The 25,198-nt window shown below is 32.8% G+C and overlaps 2 protein-coding genes across 2 annotated transcripts; one reads left to right on the forward strand and one right to left on the reverse strand.

The window, feature by feature from the left end:
* The first annotated feature begins 3,933 nt into the window (after positions 1-3,933).
* LOC134723850 (dual specificity protein phosphatase 3-like) lies at positions 3,934-9,322 on the forward strand. The gene is made up of 3 exons (XM_063587389.1): positions 3,934-4,346; positions 4,668-4,879; positions 9,016-9,322. The coding sequence occupies exons 1-3, from the start codon at positions 4,231-4,233 to the stop codon at positions 9,204-9,206; spliced, it is 519 nt and encodes a 172-aa protein (XP_063443459.1). The 5' UTR covers positions 3,934-4,230; the 3' UTR covers positions 9,207-9,322.
* Positions 9,323-9,779: 457 nt separating this feature from the next.
* Positions 9,780-19,787, reverse strand: LOC134723851 (heat shock 70 kDa protein 12A-like). The gene is made up of 5 exons (XM_063587391.1): positions 19,755-19,787; positions 14,636-14,941; positions 12,762-12,989; positions 12,358-12,502; positions 9,780-10,836 (listed from the first exon to the last, which is right to left on the reverse strand). The coding sequence occupies exons 2-5, from the start codon at positions 14,930-14,932 to the stop codon at positions 9,785-9,787; spliced, it is 1,722 nt and encodes a 573-aa protein (XP_063443461.1). The 5' UTR covers positions 14,933-14,941; positions 19,755-19,787; the 3' UTR covers positions 9,780-9,784.
* Between the last annotated feature and the right edge of the window lie 5,411 nt (positions 19,788-25,198).

A 25,198-nucleotide genomic window follows, 5' to 3' on the forward strand; every position in this document is an offset into this window, starting at 1 on the left:
TAAACCAATCATCTATAAATACACATTACATAATCATATTTTAAAATCAACAAACAAAGCAAAATATCTTGGCGTTTCCATCACAAACGATCTGACATGGAATTCTCATATTAATGACATCACGAACAAAGCAAATGCATCACTGAGATTTATAAAAAGAAACGTCAAAACTAACAGCATAAAAACAAAAGAACTGGCTTACAAAACATACGTAAGACCAAAAATTGAATATTGCAGTGTCGTCTGGGACCCCTGGCAGAAACAACAAATACATAAAATTGAAATGGTACAGAGAAGAGCTGCCAGGTATACACTCAACCAATACAGCTATCAAAGCAGTGTAACAGCCATGCTTGAACATCTAAGATGGCCAACATTACAACAAAGAAGAAATCTTGCATCCGTCACCATGCTATACAAAATTCAACACCAATTAGTCTCCATCCCAGTAAATACATACCTAATACCATCCAAAGAACATAAATTTATACAGCCATTCTCTCCCACAAACTATCATTTGTATTCATTTTTTCCTAGAACAAAAAGGTTGTGGAATACCCTACCATACCAAGTAGCCTGTAGCCCAGACTTAGAAGCTTTTAAGTCTGGTGCAAAACCACATATGTATTGCTAAATCAAACCATGTTTTTAACTATATACAAAAATTAAAAAAAATAAAAAAATGTTTTTTCTTGCAATTATTGTAAATATGTTTAGTTTTAATTTGTTTCCCTAGCATGTGCCTTCTTGTAATCTTCAACATATTGAAGTTAAGAAGTATTATGTAGATAGATGTAGATAGATGTTCTCATTGTTGAAGGTCATACGGCAGCCTATAATTGAGTATATTCACTTCATTTAAACTATATGTCGATAGTTGTCTCATTGGCAATCATACCTTCTCTCCCTATTCTTACATTGTAAAGGATGCAAAACATCCGTGACTTGAGACAAGTTAGATTTAAGTGCGACAGTTTTACGAATATAACCCAATAAATATAATTGTCAGGTTACAAGCATTGGTACATATAAACTCTATTTGTAATGGTTTTAAAGCTATTAACTATTAAACCTATATTTATTTATAAACAAAACTTTTGATTTTATTATTTTATTATTTATACTGCATATGGTTGACGTCTTTATGACAAATTAAACTATTGTACTTGAAATATTTGTTTCTGAAAATCTAAGTCAATAATCAGAAGTTACAACTCGGTGACAAGTTCATATCTAAGGAGTGAACAAACTTAGTACCTAATCAACTTCCCTGTCAAACTGTACACTTTGATTTCTTATACTCAGTACCCGATCAACTACACTGTCAAACTTTACACCTAGATTTCTTATTCTGAGTACCCGATCAACTACGTTGTCAAACTGTACACCTATAGATATCTTATACTGAGTACCCGATCAATAACGCTATCAAACTGTACACCTATATTTCTTATACTCAGTTCTCGATCAACAACGCTGTCAAACTTTACATCTAGATATCTTATACTAAATACCCGATAAATTACACTGTCAAACACTTTACACCTAGATTTCTTGTACTGAGTACCCGATCAACTACACTGTCATATTTTATACCTAGATTTCTTATTCTGAGTACCCGAGTAACCTTGTATAGTTTCCCAGACCAAGTTTATTCAAAGGATTGACAAGTTTACCCAGAACATTTGAGAATTTCTGAAATGTCTGGGCTCGATAAACAACATTACGGTACCTTAGAATCAGGATAAGCTATTCCGCATGAGCACATACCATTGTTTTTCCTTTTTTCTGTATTTATAAACGCTGACATGTCTGTCTGTATGTTTATTTTTTTCTTAAGGTTTATGTACCCTTCTGTAGGCATTTTTGTACGAACTTTTCAAACCGCAATTGTATCAAAACTACAGATATAATGAATAAAAGAGATAGGCCATTTAGTACATATTCCAAGGGGAAACTTGATGCAAAGTATTAATTTTTACTGTTTCATTGCATTTGATAGAAAAAGAGGACTTTGTGGCAAATAAATGAAGATTTTTATAGAAAATCCCCAGCCTTTAATACAGAGATTTTTGTTATAAAATTTGAAACATAAGTTACTCACTTGATTTTCTATGATGTGCTAGTGTTTATTTTTTACAAAAAGTTCTAAGCAACCTGTAAATTCCAAAACAGCTCGTGCTGAGTCACTACAGTCGAGCGCACCCTAAAAGATGTACTTAATTTTGGCCATATTTATATTTGTTTTAACCAATAACTACAATTATAAACTTTTTTTAAGGAAATCAATGCTAGCACTGCATGCAATAATCCTATATCTATCAGTCATCAAATTGCCAAATATGAGAGTACAAGGATAAAGGCTGTGGATTTTCTATAAAAATCTTGATTTATTTGCCACAAAGTGCTCTTTTTCTATTAAATGCAATAGAACAGTAAAAAATTATGCTTTGCATCAAGTTTCCCCTTTGAATATGTACAAAATGGCCTATTTCTATTATTCATTATATCTGTAGTTTTGATACAATTGAAGTTTGAAAAATTCGTACAAAAAGGGCTACAGAAGGGTACATAAACCTTAAGGTTCATCATAAGGAATTTAAAAATATGGCCGTGTTTACCCCTCAAAATTTACTATGAGCACAGAGAAACTGGTACATCTAGGAAAGTTTTAAGGCATGGCAGGAACTAGATATATAAAAGTTATATGAAGTATACGTTTCAGAAAATTTAAAACTTACCTGGATTTTGATGTCCAGTTTTTTCCAGTCTGCAGAAGATAGCAAAATAAACAAACACCCGAGTTTCATTTGATACTTTCTGCAGGAACGAAAATAACTAGAAAGCAAAATCTAGCAAAGTTTATATTTTTTTAAAACATAAAATGCAGTTACAATTTATATATCTAGTTCCTGCCATCCCTAAAAACTTTTGCAGGTGAATAGGTTTGTCTGTACTCAGAGTAAAATTTGTGGTGTAAATACGGCCATATTAGCCAAAATGTGATGATGAATAAAATGTTGACTATCAAAATGTACCCTGTGGAAATTTCATTGCAAATTATTGCACACTTTTACTCATACACAGGTAACATCATATGCTTTTTTTACAAAAAGGTTTGGAATCGAATTACTAAGAAATAAAGAAGCGCGATATAGCATCATGGCATGTATTCCATAAAATATTGCACTATCATGTTTTGACATGTGAACATGTTGTAAATATAATTATATGAAAAAGCCGTACCGTGAACTTTAATTCGGCACGTAATAGTATATTTACATAACGCATATTTTATTGAATACTATTTACTTTGCAATGCTAGTCGTTATCAAATATAACTAAATAAATCATGTAAAATGATATTAACATTTACTTAGTTCTCGACATTTTCTACTTCATTTTTGAAGTATTTATATCTACCGATTAAGACTAATATAAAAGCTCATCGACTATAATATTGGTACGCTAGACGCGTGCTTAGTCGACACAGGACTTGTCAGTGGCGCTCGAATCAATTAATCGAAAGGCCAAATCAAATACGAAGTTGAAAGTATTATAAAACAAAAATCTCCCAAAAGTTGTCTCAAATACGACGTAGGCAAATTATGACGCGGTAGAAAAACCTGACCGATTCTAAAAAAATATATACTAATAGGTTAGCAAAATATGAAATATGTTTGTTCTTCCGACTACTGAGTTTCAAGAAAATAAGAAGAAAAAAATCCAGATAATTCGACATACGATGATTATTCAGTTATTTACCATAGCGCAATACCAAGAGCTGTAGAACAATAACTATTTGAAAAGGTCATGGTATGTTATCTAAAGAAGGAACTAGTTAAAACATCATGCACAAAAAAAAACAAGTCATTACGATCGTTTTGAATGTAATTTTAATTATTAGTTTTGTCAAACAGCTCTTAAAGAAAGAAAACTACAAAAATTAGAACGGAAATGAAATTGTAGATATAAGTAAACAATATAGAGATCAGTGAATAGATGTAAATGTGTACTCTGACGGCCTTTATGTCCGTTAAACAAATATTCTCAAGAGTTTACACTTCCAATTTAAAGGCACAATTAAATTTTAGCTTTTGTTTACAACACTTATTGAAATCTAAACTATGTATATAAAATGTTTATTCCACCTCCGATCTTACCATAGACAACCAAACGAGGGTATAACCCATGATCTTGTAATTCTAATGTTAAATTGACTTGAAAAGTATGGATTATGACAATGACTTGTTTTTGTCGGTATCATCTCATTTAAAAGACAGAGATTCAGAAGCCAAAATGACACATTGTACCGAGGTTTATCCTGACCTTTTTGTGGGCACTGAGTAAGTACATTTCGGTCTTCTGCTCCGCGTGATGTTAAATTTTTTTACTTGGTTCCGTAACAGAAAATTTTGCGCTCATTTCGACATAGGTAGCCTGAGATAAAATGTTGCATGTTTCTTCTAAATATCAGCGTTTACTACTCCAACGACAGTATTTTTCATGATTCTCCCAGTCAATAACTGGTTAAGTACTTCTACCATTTTGAGATAATGTGAAAACAAATTCATCATTTGTTATGGGTATAGTTTCACAGAATATTAACAGTTACCATATTTACAGTAAAGAAATCCTTGGGATTAATTATATTGACTTTTTTTCAGTATGCAATCAGAGAATAAGAAGGAGCTAATTATCATGGGTATAACTGATGTCATAAGTTTTGATGTACATTATCTAAGTTCGAATTTCTACCGAGATTCAGGAATCAACTATCACCCAGTGGATATATCTGATGAAGCGGAACCAACAAGGAATTATATTCCTCTGTTTTTGGAAACAGCAGATCTAATAGACAGAATCATCAGAAAAGGAGGTACGTACATGTATTTTAGAAAGATCATGCGGAATTAAGTTTAACTAAACCTTTACAATGATTTTTTAACTGATGCTATAAAACAGGACAATAGTATTCCTATTGAGCGTGAAATAAAGTAAACAATAAAAAAACATATCGAGAGTGAATGATTTGAATGAAAAATACATAAGAAATTAGATTTTTTTTTAATTTCAAGAGGGTACGGACTTTATAAAAAGACATGTTCGAACAGTTTGTGTTAGGTCGATGTTTTTTTTCGTGCTTGTTCACACTATACGGACTTCATATACAGAAGTGTGCTCCTTACGCAGAAACTGCTCCAACAAAGTTATGAGGAGGACAGATAAAAATTGACACTCCGTAAATTTTATGGACACCATCACGAATTGGTGGATCCATACGATGTGTCTTTGGCCAAACTAGCTAAGGACATTTTTACCACATGGTAGATTAATAAAAATCTTTCTATCCTTTACGAGTAGAATTTACATAGATAAATTAAGTCGTATAAGAATAGCAAAATGAGTATGTTAAATTTCATGTATGCCTTTTTGTGCTTCTTCGTTACATTTGTTGTTTTTATAGTAATATTAAGAAGATAACACAATATTGACTGCTCTACCCCTATTTTTAACATTTTTACTCTTTGAGTATGTATGTTTTGTTCATACATCGTTGACAATGTAATAGAATTTGATGCGACTGTCATGCAAGTGAGAGGTTTAGCTAGCTATAAAACCAGGTTCAATCCACCATTTTCTACATTAGAAAGTGCCTGTACCAAGTCAGGAATATGACAATTGTTATCCATTCGTTTGATGTGTTTGGACTTTTGATTTTGCCTTTTGATTTTGGATTTTCCTTTTTGAATTTTCCTCGGAGTTCAGTATTTTTGTGTTTTTACTCTTTTTTTTTTCCATTAGATCGTCTAATCTTTTAATTACCAAACGTGACTTATTCCCGATTGTGACTGTTTTTGGTGAGTGTGAATTCGCATTACTATAAGACGTGGTACGGTACTTGTCTATCCCAAATTCATGTATTTAGTTTAAATGTTTAATGTTATATTTGTAATTCTCATCGGATTTTGTCAAATGTGTTGACGTCTTTCTATTATATTCATGTGTTATGGTAAAGAAAATTAATCACCGCCTTCATTTATTAGATTTGATTTCGCTCAACGTAATCAGTACGATATTTTACGTTTGAAGTTAGATTCAAAATAAACCGGACATAGCTTTTTAATATATATTTAATTGCTACCTTAGTTTGCTATTTATAGGTATTGAAATGTGCTTTGTTGTTAAATGCAATATCAGTATTTAGTTCAAATATATAATCTTAAATCAATCCTAATTCTAACTTATAATATTCATACTAATTACTGTGACGTCATTTTTCATTTTTTTGATGATCTGTTTTACAAATTTAAATGACGTAATTTTTTCGTCATTTTTTTACAGTTTCAAATATGACGTCACTTGGCGTTGAGGTTTAAACTTATTCGGATGTGTCTACTTTTGTGTTTCAAATGTCTGGTTATGCAATGTATTTCAGTTGTTTCCTGTAATTAGTTGATACTTCAGTTTTATCATGAACATCTTTTGTATAGTCATTTTATAAAATTTACTGTTTGCAAAAGTATAAATTATTCTAAATAATAGAGATGTTCTGGTAACTAACAGAAAACCCTTGTCGTTTTTGGCACAACTTTTTTGATCTTTTGGTCCTCGATGCTGTTCAACTTTGTACTTGTTTCGGCTTTCAAACTTTTGTATCTGGTCGTCACTAGTAGGTCTTGTGTGGACAAAATGCACTTCTGGCGTATTGATAAATTTTGAACTTGTTGCCATTTGTTGGCTGTTGTTCGTGTGATTCTTTGTCAATAGTGTTCTCCAATTTAATATTGTATTCCTGTGGTGTTGTGTTGTCATTTTGATGTTATATTTCACATTGCCATAACAGTGCTAGGTTTGGCATGCCACAAAACCATGTTCAACCCACTATTGTTTCCTTTAAAAATGCCCTGTACCAAGTCAGGAATATGGCCATTGTTATATTAAAGTTCGTTTCTGTGTGTATGACATTTTAACTTTGTGTCGTTTGTTTTCTCTTAATTTTTTAGTGTACATTCACATTGCGATAAGACGTGTCACGGTACTTGTCTATCCCAAATTCGTGTATTTGGTTTTGATGTTATATTTGTTATTCTCGTATGATTTTGTCTGATGCTCGGTCCGTTTCTGTGTGTGTTACATTTTAGTGTTATGTCGTTGTTCTCCTCTTATATTTAAGGGCATACTATACAGTTTTGATCCTGTATTTACAAGGTCAGATTTGTGGCAGTAATTTCTTTTTCGAAAGGAAGACAACTTTTTTGTTATAAAAGATATACACAGATTGATTTTTTGTTAAATAATCGGTAATTTCTGTATTTTATAGGAATCCTAAAAATTATGCATTTTTTTTATTCAGAAATAATTCATATTTATCAAATGTTCATAAATTGAGGAAAATACGTCATTTTTTGGCTGCATGTTTATCAAAATTAAAAAAATTCTCTATTTACAGTTTTATAAGATTCCTTGCAAAATGAAACAAATTGCTGTTTTGAAAAAAAGGGGTTCATGAACTCGTTTTCAAATTAAATCAGTTTGAATGATAAAAATCAGTCGAAAAATGCATCTTTTCCCGATATGTCACAGTTTGACGTCGCGAAAATAACATTTTACGTTAGCAACGTCATTACCTCCCCTGTAACTGCAGTTTTGATCCTGTATTTACAAGTTCGTGAAAATTTGCATATAGGCTATTTTTTACCTGATTAAATCAAATATGTAATAAAAAATATACCTTCATGTGCTACTTTTTGAGTAAAATGGGGGTCGAAATTTTGTATATTTGCGCAAAATTCAGATTTGTGGCCGTAATTTATTTTTCGAAAGAAAGACATAACTTTTTTGTTATAAAAGATAAACACAACTTGTTTCTTGTTAAATTATCGGTACTTTCTGTATTTTATAAGTATCCTAAAATATTATGCATTGTTTATTCAGAAATAACTCATATTTATCAAATGTTCATAAATTGAGTAAAATACGTAATTTTTCGCTGCATGTTTATCAAAATTAAAATAAATCCTCTATTTACAGTTTTGTAAAATTTGGGTCACATAATCTCCCTGCAAAATGAAACCAATTGCCGATTTGAAAAATAGGGGTCCATGAACTCGTTTTCAAATTAAATCAGTTTGAATGATAAGAATCCGTCGAAAAATGCATCTTTTCCCGATATGTCACAGTTTGACGTCGCGAAAATAACATTTTACGTTAGCAACGTTATTACCTCCCCTGTAACTGTATCGTATGCCCTTAATGCGTTTCCCTCGGTTTTAGTTTGTTACCCCGATTTTGTTTTTTGTCCATGGAATTATGAGTTTTGAACAGTGGTATACTATTGTTGCCTTTATTTTGCATGACCTTTTGTTGTGTTTTGAAAGCATCAACAATTTCGAATTCGTATGGTATTTGTTATTATAGAAAAAAGGTTTATTCCACAACTTATTTCTGAAAAGGACTGTGTAAGAGAATATAAATTATTTCAAGTTAAGCATGTTTTAAAGGTGTTTAACTACCATATTTTCGTTGTTCGTTGTTATTCTGCGGTTAACGTGTCAACATGCACTACAAAATTATTTATTTGTGATTTTCTTTGTCCTGAGTGTTCTTGCATCAATTTGTTATGTATTTCTGTCATGTAATGTTGTCGTTTTAGCAGTATTTTTTAACATTGCCATTAATCACGAGGTTTGGCTAGGCATAACACCAGGTACAACCCACACTATTTTTTCCGGTACCAAGTTAGGAATATGGCAGTTTAATCAAATAGTCCGTTTCAATTTATGTGACTTTGACGTTTGTTTTTTGTTACACATCAATGTTTCTATTGTTCCGTTGTTTTCCTTTATAGTTGATGTGTTTCCCTCGGCTTTATTTGTTACCTGAATTTGTTTTCTCTCAATCGATTTATGACTTTTGAAAAGCGGTATACTACTGCTGCTTTTATTTTGGATGAATTATTTTGAGTTAAAAAGACATATTTGTTTAATGAATAATACATTATTTGTCTTGTAGGTAAAGCGTTTTTGTTCTGTAACGCTGGCTACAGGAAGTCTCCGGCAGTGGCTATAGCTTATCTAATGTCAAAACGAAGAATGCCTTTAACAGAGGCCTCCATACAAATAGCCAAAATACGCAGGATTTTACCTCATGATGGACTTATTAAGCAACTTTGTGCCTTAAACAGAAAGCTGTATGGAGTATAGCACAAATCATACATTATTATATATTTTTATATGGAATTTGTAGAATATATATGTTATCAACCGCCTTATCCCATGTGGGAAATCATCTTTCCTTTTTGACAGTAAATACATTATGAAAGTCTATGAATCTTTGAATTTCTGTGCTCACTTAAAAAAACAACACCAGAAAACTGTCGTTGAAAAGGAATAGAAACTTTCAAGGGGGGGGGGGGGGGGGACCGAGCAAAATCTTAAAAAAAAGCCCCTAAATGAAAATATCTGTTATAAAAATTACAAATCACAACTACGTTGGTTGTAGTTTCAACATTCATCGTGACATGTAAATGACTATAACAGACCCAATTGTTTAGTTGAATGACGTGCTAAAAAATTTTGTTTAGCAAAGATGATCGTCCTTTGATATGCAATACTCTTTTTTTGCCATCAAGATATTGTTTGTTGTTTTTAGCTCTTATCATGGCATTGGCAGTCCCTATTTCGATATATAAGTTTTAATATCTTTTTGGTATCTACTAGTATCAATTACCTTTAAAATCAATATTAGTATTGTATTTTGTTTATTAATCTAACGTGAATAGTTACTTATACTTTATTGAAATGTTTGATTTATTTTCGGTTCCTTTTTGTTTTGCTGTTACAGCAAGCTCAGTAAGTCCAAATTGAAAATCAACATCTATATCAATTCTGTCTTTTGATGGGTTCTGAATATCGATCTTAAAGTCAGCAAAGTGTCTACAATCTTTGTCGTCAATATACACAGGATTTTCATGTGGAGATGAAAATAAACGAAAAGTAGCAATATCCTGAAATGGTTGTATTGTATGAAATGTATGTGATCGTTTTTCTCCCACAACAACTGGTGTGTTGGCTGAAATTAAACTATGAAATGTATCTCGACAACGTTTTACACCATCAACAATGCCAGCACGCCTCTCTTGATGTTTTGAAGGATCAAATCTTTGACTGCTTGAAATTCCGTATGAGAGTTTAACAATCCTTGAAGCGATTATATTTGGATCATGTCCATATATTACAGCCCCTCTGAGTACTGCAGTAATGCTGTTGAGTATTATGACCACTGTTTTGTCTGGAAATGCTTTCTTTATGGTATTTTGAACAACTTTTGATTCGGATAACCCACCAACAAGAAATATCATCGACAATTCTTTGCACTCAGGGTTTTCCAAGTTCTGACTTATCAACTCAACTATTTTTGAGGTAGTTGTGTTAAATAAAGACAAAAATAACTCTTTAGAAAATTGTAATTTATCCGTATGGTTCAGATATGTAACTGTATTTTTATATTTCGACTTTTTCAAGACGTCAAAGAAACTCTTTTTACAGTGTTCATTGCAAATTTTATCGAGAGCAACAAAAGGTATGGTCATTCGTATATTTTTATCTGGATCTGCTTTTTTAACTTGTACCAAAGCTCTTTGTAATTCTATATAGTTTTCCAGATAGTCACTTTTAAATTTATATATCACATCTTCACCAAGAATTTGAGATACGACCTTCATAAATTCATTATCAACACATGTTCCACCACAATGATCCCCACTAGGTTTATTTAAATCTTTCAATCTTCCGTCCAACAGTTTTTCTTGAACAACAATATCTGTAGTGCCGCCTGAAAAAAAATATATTGCTTATAGTAATCAGCGTATAACATGAATAAGAGGATGTTATATCTTTATAGTTATGTGTTAGATAAATGCAACTAGTACATCACTCATAACTTTGCGTATGTTTGTTCAATACGAATGTCGGTTCCATTCTTTTTATATTAAATTAAACCAACCCTTTTAATTGCCATAAAACGTAAATCTACCAGCCTTTCTTAGATCAAAATGCTTATGCCAATGTTAGAAAAATAGAAAGCATGTGTTTTGACGTTTCATTATATTTTCAAAACAAAACAACCAAAACAACCCAAATTAGTAAGACGAAATATGTACCATAGACACAGAAGATATCATACAATACATGTGCTTTCACAAAGAGTACACTGAGGTAAATGGATGTTGGTTATTAAACACCAATTCAATTATCGTTTAATAAGCTTATTGTTATTCTTTCATCTTTTCACCTATACGGCTGCAAATGCAAACCTTCAAAATCAGAGTTGGTTCTCATTCTGAATACCTTCAACCTTAATATAGAAAACAAAATAATAGCTTCACACTATTATCTTTTCTTTTTCTTTGCTTATTTGCTTAATGGTTGTCTCCATTTTTTAGTTAAAGTCATAAGAAACCTCAAATTAAAAAAAAAATGCGCATATGTTTTTTATAATTAAATGGATAGCTTTCATTATACAACTTATGTACATATACTTTTTTCTGAGGAAAATTCTTTAATTTGTCCACATTTAGAATAAGTTTACTTATTTTTAATTGCTTGCTTTCAGGAAGCAATTCGCCGACATATTTTCCGTATGCATAGTGACCCGAGCGTAACCCTCCTCGTAAAAATCCGGTGACCACAATACGCATGGATCTGTCATTGAAATAAACAAATATCTGATTATGCATGTTAAACACGTGTTCAATACCCATGCTTTTCGTGATTTGTTTACTATAAGTTGACAATCGGTAAAACTCGGCTTCAAAACACGACATTTAATGAGTAGCCATATTTGTTAAATCATAACAGACAGAGAGAAAAAAAAATGACGATTATATGATATATTTGCGAAAATAATGATAAAATCGTGCACAGAGGACAATTTTATGATGTATACATGCATTGGTTCAAGAATTTGACAAACATTATTTTTCACCACTCACTCTTTTCATATGACTTTAACTTACTGGAAGCCATTTTGCGGTCATAGGAGCCTGTCGTTTTGTGGTTGTCGTTTGTTGTGGTTAATATTTTTTTCTCGTTTCTCCCTTTTAAAAAGATAATGCCGTTGATTATCCTCTTTGAGTTGTTTTACACTAGTCATTTGGGGTCCTTTATAGATTGCTGTTCGGTGTGAGTCAAGGCTCCGTGTTGAAGACCGTACTTTGACCTAAAATTTATTAATAATTATGCATTGTAACTTGGATGAGGAGTTGTCTCATTGGCAGCTTATTTACATATATCAGAAATTGCACATGTCTATATCCCACCTGCTTTTGGTAATTCTAAGTTGATAAATACTCACCTCCAATGTCAACTATCATGAATTTTAAACCAGGACCTGTATCATGTCTTACGTCTCTTGGTGTTGAGCAAAATGGTGATAACTGACAAAATAACGAAGCAGCCTCTGGTTCAAGGGCAATGTTTGGATTCTCTCCTAACCCAGCCTTGAAGTACAGAGTAAATAATATACACCAAACACATAGGTTCATACATGTTTATTTTTATTCCCCCCTTTTTTGCTCCTTTCGTTTCGTCAATTATGAAAAGCTGTATTTTTTAACAAGACAAAGCTAGTTCTTCAAAGATTTTATAAAATGAACTGCCAGTAAAATATATTTACAGAATTTATGGAAAGGTTTGGTGACTATGATGACACACGAGTTGTTTACTTATAAATTAAGCATATACATTTTTTTCACGTACCTTTACTGCACATGTTCGCATGAATTTCTTTGCAGGTTCTGACCATATCGTAGGAATTGTCAACACCCATCTAATGTTATTTTCCATAACTAATTTTCCTAACAGACCTCTTGTCTCCAGATTACGCAAAAAATGGTCCATCAAAAACTTAATCGAGACGGAAAAGACTTGTTTGGCTGACATTGATTTACCTGTTACATCTTCTATAATGAAGTCGTTTGTAATAACCTAAACGAAAAAAAATCAGCCCTGTTGTTTAAGTCTCGTAAACATAGTTTTGTTCTCTTAGACCCCGTTCACACTAGGACATTTTTTTTCGAAAAACTAAGGATTTTCTTATCCCAGGCATAGATTACCTTAGCCGTATTTGGCACAACTTTTTGGAATTTTGGATCCTCAATGCTCTTCAACTTTGTACTGGTTTGGCTTCATAAATATTTTGATATGAGCGTCACTGATGAGTCTTATGTAGACGAAACGCGCGTCTGGTGTACCAAATTATAATCCTGGTACCTTTGATAACTATTATCGATTTGAACTAGACCGGTTCACTTTAGATCGGTTTAAGGGCTTATGTGAACGCCTTGAATCAATCTTCAATCAGTCTAAACTAAAACACCAAAAGATGTAGTTTAGTTTTAATCGATCTAAAGTAAACCGATCTAACTTTATATGTGAACGCACCGATCGGTTTAAACTAGTACAATTGACCCGAAAATAACGTATGCGCATGTAAAGCGGCAAAACTATCTCAGAGGTCACTTGTTTAACCCATATTTCTCTGTTAAAAGACCTTTAAAACAAACTGTAAACATTTCGTCTTCGCCATAGAAATCTGTGTCCTTTTTTCTTATGTTGATTTATTTCTTTGCAGGAACCGCAGTATTTCCGGCGTCGTGTTGTAACTTTGTAGCTACAGTTATTTTTTTCAAAATTAAAGAAAATTGCAATAACAACAGTATCAAAATTTTAACTTGTGATTCAAATTTTTTTTTCCCAAGTGTGTGTATCAGTGTATCGACACGTGAATTCGATAAATCAGTTCTATTTATATACATTGTTTACAAAGGAGTATGTTCGATAAGGTCCTAAAATGGCCCCCTTTTTTAGTGTAAATTTCAAATTCGGATTAATCGATTAATATCATGATAAATTATAGCTAATACATTGACTAGCTAGGATATAAACCACTCTGTTGAATATTTTACGTTTCTGCGTTTCATTATGACGTCACAAGTTGTACTGAAAAATCAATGAAAATAGGTAAATTTCCATAGATTATTGGACAGGAAACATAGAGCGCATACGTCGACAACAAAGATCTTTTAAAATAGTCTTTGTGAAGACATTTCACATGTCTTATTTGAATCTTAAGCTTGTCGACACCTGCGCTATATGTTTCCTGGTCCTTTATTTGGTTGAAATCTAGCTGATTTTGTCAAACACCAAAATCCCCGAAAAATCCCTTTTCTAAAATATGTGGTTCTCAATGAAATAGAGGCGCCATAACTCATCGCATAATTCGAACACACAGCACATTTGGTCCATCTTCGGGGTAATAGGTCACATCTTCCTTTTAACCACCCGCAAATTTTTGTTAGGGAAATATTTTCATCTTGAATGGTGTTCAAATCTATGGGTTCCGCTATCGTTAACGTCGGCGAAGATGTAATATGGCATTATATTCAACTGTGACGTTATACGGTACCCTCTCCCCAAGATCTGCCATAGATTTGGAGTAAACAAAAATCTGCCATAGATTTGAGTTGTTTGGCGTTTGTAACGTCACATTTGCCATAGATTAGGAATCTGCCATAGATTTGGAACCCGCCATAGATTTGAGTCCTACATATATACAAAGCTGTTATAACTACCTTTTGTGTATAAAGAGTCATTTTGAAGTTCTTGAAGAAATAATACTCATTCTGTCTTTTCTCCATTACAATATCTGTGTAGTCATCTTCAGCGTCATAACCAAACGACTTCAACTTTTTATATTCATCAAACAAAATGCAAGTGGGACATTTGATGGATACAACTTCATTTGACCAATCCTGACTTGTAAAAACGTCTAATGGATTGATTATAAAATCAGCATTCGTCGAAAATGCGTATCCAGAAAACGAAGTTCCTAAATCGATCGCGGCGACCATTAATGTTGAACTCGACATCCTGCGGTTCTAAAATAAGAAAGATAAATGAAAATTAACAATAAAACATCATTTTTTTTTTAATTTCACAATAAATGAAGGCAACAAATCCGGGTTACAAACTAAAACAAATGGTGGGTTGAACCTGGTTTTGTGGAAATGCTAAATATAACATTAACATGAAAGGACTACAATACAAATAAATGGGAGAACACATAGGGCAGAGAAACACACAAATAATAGCTATCAAAAGCTACCAAGCTTATACAAGTAACCTTTATGCGCCAGACGCGCGTTTCGTCTACATACGACTACTCAGCGAAGCACAGATAAAAAAGTTCGAAAGGCAAAACAAGTACAAAGTTGAAGAGAATGGGGACTAAAAGTTTCAAAAAGTTGTGCCTACTAAGATTAAGAACATCATTAGTATTTAAAATAGTTCATACTTTTGCAAACAGTAAATTCATAAAATTGACACTATATATAATAGACATACATGATAACAACGAAGTGGTGACTAGCTACAGAATTAAAACGAATACAGAAAAACAACCTTCACCATCATATAAGAATTACAGCTGAGTTAGCCAAAGATATTGTCGCACAATGTGACGTCACATTCGAATTTCTGAAAACTTCCAAAAAATAGGATAGAATTTGGATATTATTATGTTTGTAATACTGAAATAACATTTATGCATAACAATAGACACGTTTGGCTTGTAAGACTATAATCAATGAATACTAGTTCTTGTAATTTTCACGTCTCCCGCTCGACTACAGTTTTTGTTTTCACGCAAATTGATTTGATTTAAACATGTCATGCATACATAAAGGCAACAGTAGTATACCGCTGTTCAAAACTCATAAATCCATGGACAAAAAACAAAATCGGGGTAACAAACCAAAACCGAGCGAAACGCATTAAATATAAGAGGAGAACAACGACACAACACCGAAACGCAACACACACAGAAACAGACCAATCATCAGACAAAACACCACGAGAATAACAAATGTAACATGAAAACCAAATACATGAATTTGGGATAGACAAGTACCGTGCCACGTCTTATCTCAATATCTCAAAAATAAGAGAAAACACAAACGACTCAACGTTTAAATGCAACACAAAGAGAAACGAACAATATTATAACAATGACCATCTTCCTGACTTGGTACAGGACACTTTTAAAAGGGAATAAAAGTGGTGGGTTGCATACAAATGATCAACGAATCCTAGGTCCCGATCAGACCCCAAATGAGACCCACTGTAGAGGAAGATATCATTTTATCTTAGTTACTGATCATTTGTTTTGTTTAATTGTCACAGTTGGTAATCTACGCACGCAGAACAATTGGTTTCTGCAATAAAAACAGTGAGATGATTTTCCGGTTGTGTTTGAATGGAGTAGTTGGCACCGCTTCAAAAGATTTGTACCTTTCTGAATCGCAATTTTCTTATTCAACTTATTCAAAAAATTGAAAATCGGAGAATACTTTGCTGTGGTGAATACTTTAATAAAGAAATACATTTATCATTTATTGTTGTGTATGGAGTAAAACTCTTACAAAACCAATCGCACCACGAGTCATTGCCGAAAAAAGTGACATTTAAATTTTGAGATGGTTATAAATAAAGGCAACAGTAGTATACCGCTGTTCAAAACTCATAAATCCATGGACAAAAAACAAAATCGGGGCAATAAACTAAAACCGAGGGAAACGCACCAAATATAAGAGGAGAACAACGACACAACACCGAAACGCAACACACACAGAAACGGACCAAGCAACAGACAAAACACCACGAGAATAACAAAAAATAATAGATTTAAAAGTTGAAATCTAGTTTTTTTTTAGTCAACAGGATGGAATGTCTTTTTGCCAGCGTGTTCTGACCGAAGTTGATAGATGTCTTTATAAGTCTAAAAAAAAAATCAAATTTTATCATTTCATGCGTGAGTGGATCGGTTCTAATTGCGGACATCGTGTATGCGTGAAGAGCAAACAATTTGTTTTTAAATCTTTTGCCTAGTGACCTTTCTTGAATACTTTGATCAAAGCTGATTGAAAAGCACAGATTTTTCTTTATACTTTAATAGATGAAAACTGATCATTGATTGAATGATATTAAACTGTGGATTGTTTGTTCAATTTCAGGAAATGCCATTATTCAATCATAAATCTAATTAGTTATCAAAGGTACCAGGATAATAATTTAAAACGACAGACGCGCGTTTCGTCTACATAAGACTTATCAGTGACGCTCAGATAAAAACAGTTATAAAGCCAAACACATACAAAGTTGAAGAGCATTGAGGACCAAAACTCCAAAAGAAAATATGCCAAATACGGCTAAGGTAATCTATTCCTGGTATAAAAAGAAAATCCTTAGTTAGTTATATAACACACATAGGACCGTAAAGACATGTAATGATTGTTTAATTTTTTGATATCAAGATATGAGTGCGCTTCCCCTCACGCACGATGTCCTCAATCAGAACCGATCTCCTCACGAAAGAAATACTATGTTTTTGCAGTTTTTAGATTTACTAAGACTTCTATCAGCTTCGGACAGTGTACATACCGTCAACATCGACATTTCATCCCGTTGACCATTAAAAAAGCTAAATCTGAAATTGTAGGTCTGTTATTAGAACCATTTCAAAATTAAATGTCACTTTTTTTCTGCAGTGACTCGTAAGACGATTGAGTTTGTAGGAGTTTTACTCTATGCACACCAGTAAATGATACATGTATCTCTTCGTCAAAGTATTCACTTCAGTATAGCAGACGTCGATTTTTTAATATTTTGATCAATTGAATTAGAAAATTGCTATTTAGAAAAGTACACATCGTTTGAAGCGGTGAAAATTACTCCACTCAAGCACAACCGGAAAATCCTCACACGATGTTGATTGCAGAACCAATTGCTCTGCGTGTATAGATTACCAGCCGTGATTGTTTTAGTGACTGATGTCTTGATTTTCTTCTAGACACGGTTTTGTCTCCCCCTATTAATCTCTTTGTTTTCTCCTGGATAACTCCCTGTAATTGTTTATATTCGTTTGGATTCATTTTCCGATAGGTTAGCAGTAGGTAAATAACGTTTATCTAGTAAAACATGGACACGAAATGTTGCGCAATGTATGGTGTTTACATAATAAGAAGCAATTCAACTTATTGTGAAAACAATGCAACAACTGAATGGATTTTGAACATATACAAACACTATGGCATGCTTTTTTACTATTTATTCATACTTTAAGATAACTCATATAATATACAAGATATCTCGTATTATATATAAGGTAATCTTCAGCTTCATATCCAAACGACAAAACATTTTTGTTCTCATGAAAAAAATACAAGTTGGACATTTTATGGATGTATTTCCAGGCTTTCAAGCTTGGTTGGCATTGATTTGTAATGGATTGTTTTCAAATTATGCTTTCATTGAAAATGCATATCCTGAAAACTCAGTCCCTAAATCTATGGCTGCTACAATTAACAGTGGGATCGACATTCTGATGTTCTTAAATTAGAACAAAAATTATGGTAGAACACGAAAGGAATATAATAAAAGCCGGTCTTGTTATGAATGATAGACAAACAATATAATCCAAAGATGTATATCCGTACTACTTTTTTTAAAGTTAATATATAGTTATCAAAGGTACCAGGATTATAATTTAGTACGCCAGACGCGCGTTTCGTCTACATAAGACTCATCAGTGACGCTCATATCAAAATATTTATAAAGCCAAACACGTACAAAGTTGAAGAGCATTGGGGATCCAAAATTCCAAAAAGTTGTGCCAAATACGGCTAAGGTAATCTATGCCTGGGATAAAAAAAATCCTTAGTTTTTTTCGAAAATTTCGAAGTTTTGTAACATGAAATTTATTAAAATGACCACATTATTGATATTCATGTCAACACCGAAGTGTTGACTACTGGGCTGGTGATACCCTCGGGGACGAAACGTCCTTCATCAGTGGCATCGACCCAGTGGTGTAAATAGTTATCAAAGGTACAAGGATTATAATTTAGTACTCCAGACGCGCGTTTCGTCTACATAAGACTCATCAGTGACGCTCATATCAAAATATTTATAAAGCCAAACACGTACAAAGTTGAAGAGCATTGGGGATCCAAAATTCCAAAAAGTTGTGCCAAATACGGCTAAGGTAATCTATGCCTGGGATAAGAAAATCCTTAGTTTTTTCGAAAATTTCGAAGTTTTGTAACAGGAAATTTATTAAAATGACCACATTATTGATATTCATGTCAACACCGAAGTGTTGACTACTGGGCTGGTGATACCCTCGGGGACGAAACGTCCACCATCAGTGCCATCGACCCAGTGGTGTAAATAGTTATCAAAGGTACCAGGATTATAATACATAACTTGAATATTTGATCAATATCAATTAATAGTAGGTGAATACATCGATCAGTGTTTCTGTTGTATCCACATTTAGTTTGTAACCCGATTTGTGACTTTTGAACAGCGGTATACTACTGCTGCCTTTATTTATCAGGCCAATCCTTCTCTTATTTTGTGAATTTCCTTTCTTCGTGGTGTTATTTAGGGGGTAGGGTGCAGTTTATTCCTTCGTGGTACTCAAAGTCACTGTGTTGGAAATAATGAATAAATTTCCTATTTCGAAATTTTGTCTGCAAATTGGTCAAAATGATTTATAAAATGTGCATTTTATAATTATTGTAAATGCACATAATAAATTTACTTAGTCTATCTTACCTCAATGATATGTAGTGTTATTTGTATTTTTAAATACTATAACAACTAACTAGCTCAGTAAGGAAATTAACTTACCCTAGTCTTGTTTACAATGGAAACCGACAAGGAAGTAAATTGTACAGATTAAAGGTTAACCAGTGCATGGCATATAAAGGACTCTTTAAAATTTAGCACGAAACGCGCGTCCGGCGTATAATCCTGGTAACTTTGATAACTATTTAGCACACTACTTTCAAATTACCTCCAAACAGTATATTTGTCAATTTGAGAAATTACGGGTGTGCTTATTAGTGTCGGGTTTAGTCATGTTGTGTTTATATCAGGACCTATGTATTTCAACAATAGAACCAATAATCGTTTCAAATTGTAAATTTTCTAAAACTCTATTAGTTATATCGTCTATGTTCTCAGTAAAACCCATATTATATCAATGTGATATGAAAGATCAATTAAGGTAAAAGAAAGCATTTATTGAAGTCACGGCACTTGTCTCAGAAGGGTTTTCCCTAGAATACCTTAATATAACAATATATATTAATAATGTTATATTAAGGTATATAGGAATGTTTTTTTCTGAGACAAGTGTCTGTGATGGAAGTGCATAAAAACAAGTAGAGCCGATTGTGCACAAACCAAGGATTGGTCAATCAGAAAAGCCAAAACAATTATGTGGTGATAACTTTCCATCAGTGAGTAAAAGGTTTTGTTTATATGCTATGATCTTTAAAAAAAAAGTGAAAAAAAACCTACAAGGAACATTAAAATCGGAAAATCTCGTATTCACTAAAGGAATGGAAACGGCTATCATATAACTGGCTTGGTACAGGCATTTCGTTCGTCTATAAACCAAACAAATTTTAACAAAGAAAACTTAAATTGCATATACACAAAAGTAAAATAACCAAAATACTGGATTCCGCGGAAAATTTGAAACGGAAATTATGTCCCTATAGGCATGCTAAGCAAATGGAAAAGTCAAAAGCCCAAACACATCAAACAAACGGATTTGAACTGTCAAATGACTTAGCAAATAGGCAAAAATGAGAGACAATACAAAACATCGAGTAGGTAGATAACAAAGAAATATCAAAACGCATATGTCAAAGGTAAAATTAAAATGCCATAGAAAAAAACAAAAAAACAAAAGACAAACATGTCTTCAAAATCCAACACAGAAAACAAAAAACCAATCAACACAAGCTATTCCCAAAAACCGAGGATTTTGTCGGATGTTCCGGAAAGATGAGCAGATCATGATTTTACTTCGAGGAAAAGAGAATAGGGTTGAGGGTACGACAATACATCGTCATCTGTGATTCATATTCCATAACGATTAACCAACTCTTGAAGGTGTCAATGAAATTTTCACTGGGATCACTATACTTGTTAGTTCAACTTTTGAAATGACGTATGAATTCAAAATATTAATCGTGGCACTATAGTCACATGACTATGGTGGCCGGTTAAGTCCATTTCGCGTTTTCGCATTTTCGCGTTTTCGCCCATCCTATTATATAGGGCGAAAACGCGAAAACGCGAAATCGCGAAGTCGAAAACGCGAAAACGCGAAGTCGAAAACGCGAAAACGCGAAATATTTTTTCTTTCCGATTTCGCGTTTTCGACTTCGCGTTTTCGCGTTTTCGACTTTTCGCGTTTTCGCGATTTCGCGTTTTCGCGATTTCGACTTCGCGTTTTCGCCTTTTCGCGTTTTCGCCTTTTCGCGTTTTCGCGTTTTCGCGTTTTCGCGATTTCGCCTTTTCGCGTTTTCGCGATTTCGCGTTTTCGCCTTTTCGCCTTTTTGTTATATATATACATTTATATAGTTAAGAATCAAAACTACTGGCTACTTAAGGAGCCTGAATCATTCACCCTGCTTTAATGATCATTAATATGTTAAATCAGAATCAGGGATCATTTTAATAGATAGAAAGGGGAATATATAAAAATATAGAAAGACAAAAACATATATGTACATTTTGTGATAACCAAATAGAAGATGAAATCAACTTTTTCTTTTCTGTATTTCAAACAAATCATTAAGACAAGAATTTATTGAAAATTGTAAAAAAAAAAGCAATAAAAATTTAGAGGAATTAGATGATTCAGATAAACTGGTATATATATATGTATTTTAAATATTAAAGAATGTGTGCAGGTTACAAAGCATGTCCCTTTATCAAAAAGTCCTGGTCACTGAGGAAAGTGGACACGGAAACTGCCTAGTCTGAGAAGGATACATTATATATATGTATATGTACTGTAATAATGTTAATGATACTTATGATCTCATTATTTTGTATGTTTAATGATTGTTTTATTTTGCATTCAATGGTGTTACATACGGGTATAATTGTGCATTTTTGAATAAAGTAACATGTATATAAATAATAATTCAATCAATTAAAATAAATAAGGAGGCTAGAGCCTAACAAAACCAGACAGACAAACCGGCAGACAGACAGACAGACACAGACATTTCCATATCCCCCATAAAGCTTATGTTGATTTTTTGGTACTCTAAATTATACCCCCAAGTTGCATGTTTTCTTCAAGATAGAATCGATATTACAAATGTACCTTAAATGTACATTTTTTCACATTTTTGTCATCTTTTAATTAACATGATTAATGAATCCAAAATCAAACCATTTTAATGTATTTATTTGTGAAAAAAAAATAGATTTTATACACTATAAACATGATAAATAAAATATGAATCAGATTTTTTTTAACCAAAATTTTACATTAGACCAATATCGGGGATTAAAAAAAAAAATTTAAATTAAAGTTTATTCTTAATTATATATGATGTGAAAAATTTTTTTTTTAAATAATATTTAATATGTCCTGAAAGGGTTTGAGTTCATTATAAAATTGATTGGCTTTTCTAGCGCTAAAATTTGTAGGTTGTATTGCTGGTGCAAGAAGCTGTTTCAATCTGATAAAAATGTTTCTGGTGAGATGCCACTTTGTTTATAACATAATTTAACAAAAAATGTACTTAGCCTTAGAAAGAAAATTAAAGTTCTTTGGAGAATATCAAATCTTGTACAGCTGAATCGCGAAAAGGCGAAAAGGCGAAATCGCGAAAACACGAAATCGCGAAAAGGCGAAAACGCGAAATCGCGAAAATGCAAAAACGCGAAAACGCGAAAACGCGAAATCGCGAAAACGCGAAAAGGCGAAAACGCGAAATCGCGAATTCGAAAACGCGAAAACGCGAAGTCGAAAACGCGAAAACGCGAAGTCGAAAACGCGAAATCGGAAAGAAAAAATATTTCGCGTTTTCGCGTTTTCGCGTTTTCGACTTCGCGTTTTCGACTTCGCGTTTTCGCGTTTTCGCGTTTTCGACTTCGCGTTTTCGCGTTTTCGACTTCGCGATTTCGCGTTTTCGCGTTTTCGCCCTATATAATATGATGGGCGAAAACGCGAAAACGCGAAATGGCCTTAACCGGCCACCATACATGACGGATGTTGATCTCAGAATTTGATTGGGGCTTCTTCAGCAGCAACATGCCAGTGGTAGTATTGTGTAAAGATGTAATAAAATTAACGGTACCAATTTTCTTGCACCAAATGCGCATTTCGACAATACATGTCTCTTCAGTGATGCTCGTGGCCAAAATATTAAAATCCAAAGCTTATATAAAAGATGAAGAGCTTTAATCCAAAAGGTCCAAATATTAAAGCCAAATCCGTGAAAGGAATCAGAGCTTTGCATGAGGGAGATACATTCCTTAATTTATAGTAATTTCTAATATTTTGTAACAGCAAATTGTAAAAGTACCACACTTCTTTCAATACATGCAACGTTTCAAATAACCTTCATATCGTTTGTCAGAAAACAAAATGACAAAAAGCAAAAAAAAATCATATCAGTATCAAAGGCAGACACAACAAAACGACATCAGCTACAATTGTCTTTGTTGACATTTGGAAAATATACCTTTATCTACGTTTACCTACCATTAATTAGTTGGCGGTTATAAGATGCCAATTAGAAAAGTAATGTCTCTTCATTGTTGGTCGACCCAAAATATCTAAATTATTACCCACCCACATGTAAATTCGCCTTTCATAGGAAGAACATCCTGCAGTTTTCGATATTTTAGGAATTTTATGTTTCCAGAAATCTTCAATCGTTCCTGCGTTGATGGAAGATTGATAAATATGTTTCCAAAAATGAAGGACGAGCTTGGTTTCGAAACTCTGACAATCTTCAGTATGGAAATCGGCTATCCAAACATATCATTTTTGTTCATAACCTGAAGACCAGACAAACGTATTATACAACTTTGTTTTGAGAGTTACTGCCAAAGTCTGGCCGACACATTCACAAAAAATCTATACAAACTGTAAAAAAGAAAGAATCAAGCTAACTAAAAAACCATTTGAAACCACTATATATTCATCAGAAAATACCCTTTTAAATTTAGGATTGTAAAAGTTGGTTGATAGAGTCAAGTGGGTTTGGTTTCAGGGACTTCCCTTCCCCTTTTGAATTTAGCTTGTGAGGATATTATTTTCGTAAATAATTTTTTTACAAATTCATTTCATTAAGTATTAATTACACACACTTTAGGGTTGTAATAGGGGTATCTTCATGACGAATAACGGTAAAAAAAAATCTTTCCAAAACTTTAAGAAAATTTTGGTTGCATAAAAATACATTGTTCATTTTCTTTGGGACAATACAGAATCGAATGATTTTGACTAGCCACGTAATATTTTTCTAAAAAATAACGATAACTGATAAATATCATATCAAAATATTTGTAAAGCCAAACAATTACAAAGTTGAAGAGCATTGAATATCCAAAATTCAAAAAAGTTGTGCCAAATACGGCTAAGAAAATCTATGCCTGGAACAAGAAAATCCTGAGTTTTTCGAAAGATTTAAACTTTTGTTAACGGGAAATTTATAAAATATGACCACATTATTGATATTTATGTGATAAATCCCTTAATATATTTTGACGAATCACGATAAAAGTTAGATCAATAAAACGCTAACAATAGTTTATCGATGTAAATAAGAGACAATTCTGGGTTGCAGACAAAACTGAGCGCCTTGAAAATGTGCAGGATTTGGTGTGGTAGTAAAGTGTTAACTATACAACCCTTACAATTTTTTTTTATTTGGTACAGAATATTTTAAGAAAAAATTTGTCAGGGTTCCGCGGAACCCAGTGTCTCGCCTACTTTTGCTGTTAATCACACACTCAACAAAAATGATTAAAAAAATCAATAAAATTATTCCTCTTGATACTATCTTTGGATTGTCAGAAGCTTCTGTCCAAGTTTGGTAAGAATCCAGGCTAGTTGAAGAATCTTAAAATTGTTTTAAAAACTTTAACTGCAGACTGTATGTAATGTTAACTGGAAGAAAAACTAAGTCCATTTATAAGAAAATGCGGAAAAAAAGGAATTTTATTTTTACAAAATTTACTTCTGGATACTATCTTCTGATCATAAACAAGTTTCTGGCTAAGTTTCGTACAATTCCAGGATAGTTTAA

The sequence above is a fragment of the Mytilus trossulus genome, chromosome 6 (assembly GCF_036588685.1).
Source record: "Mytilus trossulus isolate FHL-02 chromosome 6, PNRI_Mtr1.1.1.hap1, whole genome shotgun sequence".
Classification (NCBI taxonomy): domain Eukaryota; kingdom Metazoa; phylum Mollusca; class Bivalvia; order Mytilida; family Mytilidae; genus Mytilus; species Mytilus trossulus.

Coding starts and splice junctions, on each gene's coding strand:
- LOC134723850 (XM_063587389.1), top strand. CDS start 4,231: ATGGATTATGACAATGACTTGTTTTTGTCGGTATCATCTCATTTAAAA. Junction 4,347..4,667: donor GACCTTTTTGTGGGCACTGA/GTAAGTACATTT, acceptor ACTTTTTTTCAG/TATGCAATCAGAGAATAAGA. Junction 4,880..9,015: donor CAGAATCATCAGAAAAGGAG/GTACGTACATGT, acceptor TTTGTCTTGTAG/GTAAAGCGTTTTTGTTCTGT.
- LOC134723851 (XM_063587391.1), bottom strand. CDS start 14,932: ATGTCGAGTTCAACATTAATGGTCGCCGCGATCGATTTAGGAACTTCG. Junction 12,990..14,635: donor TGACTCTTTATACACAAAAG/GTAGTTATAACA, acceptor TTTTTCGTTTAG/GTTATTACAAACGACTTCAT. Junction 12,503..12,761: donor TGCGAACATGTGCAGTAAAG/GTACGTGAAAAA, acceptor CTGTACTTCAAG/GCTGGGTTAGGAGAGAATCC.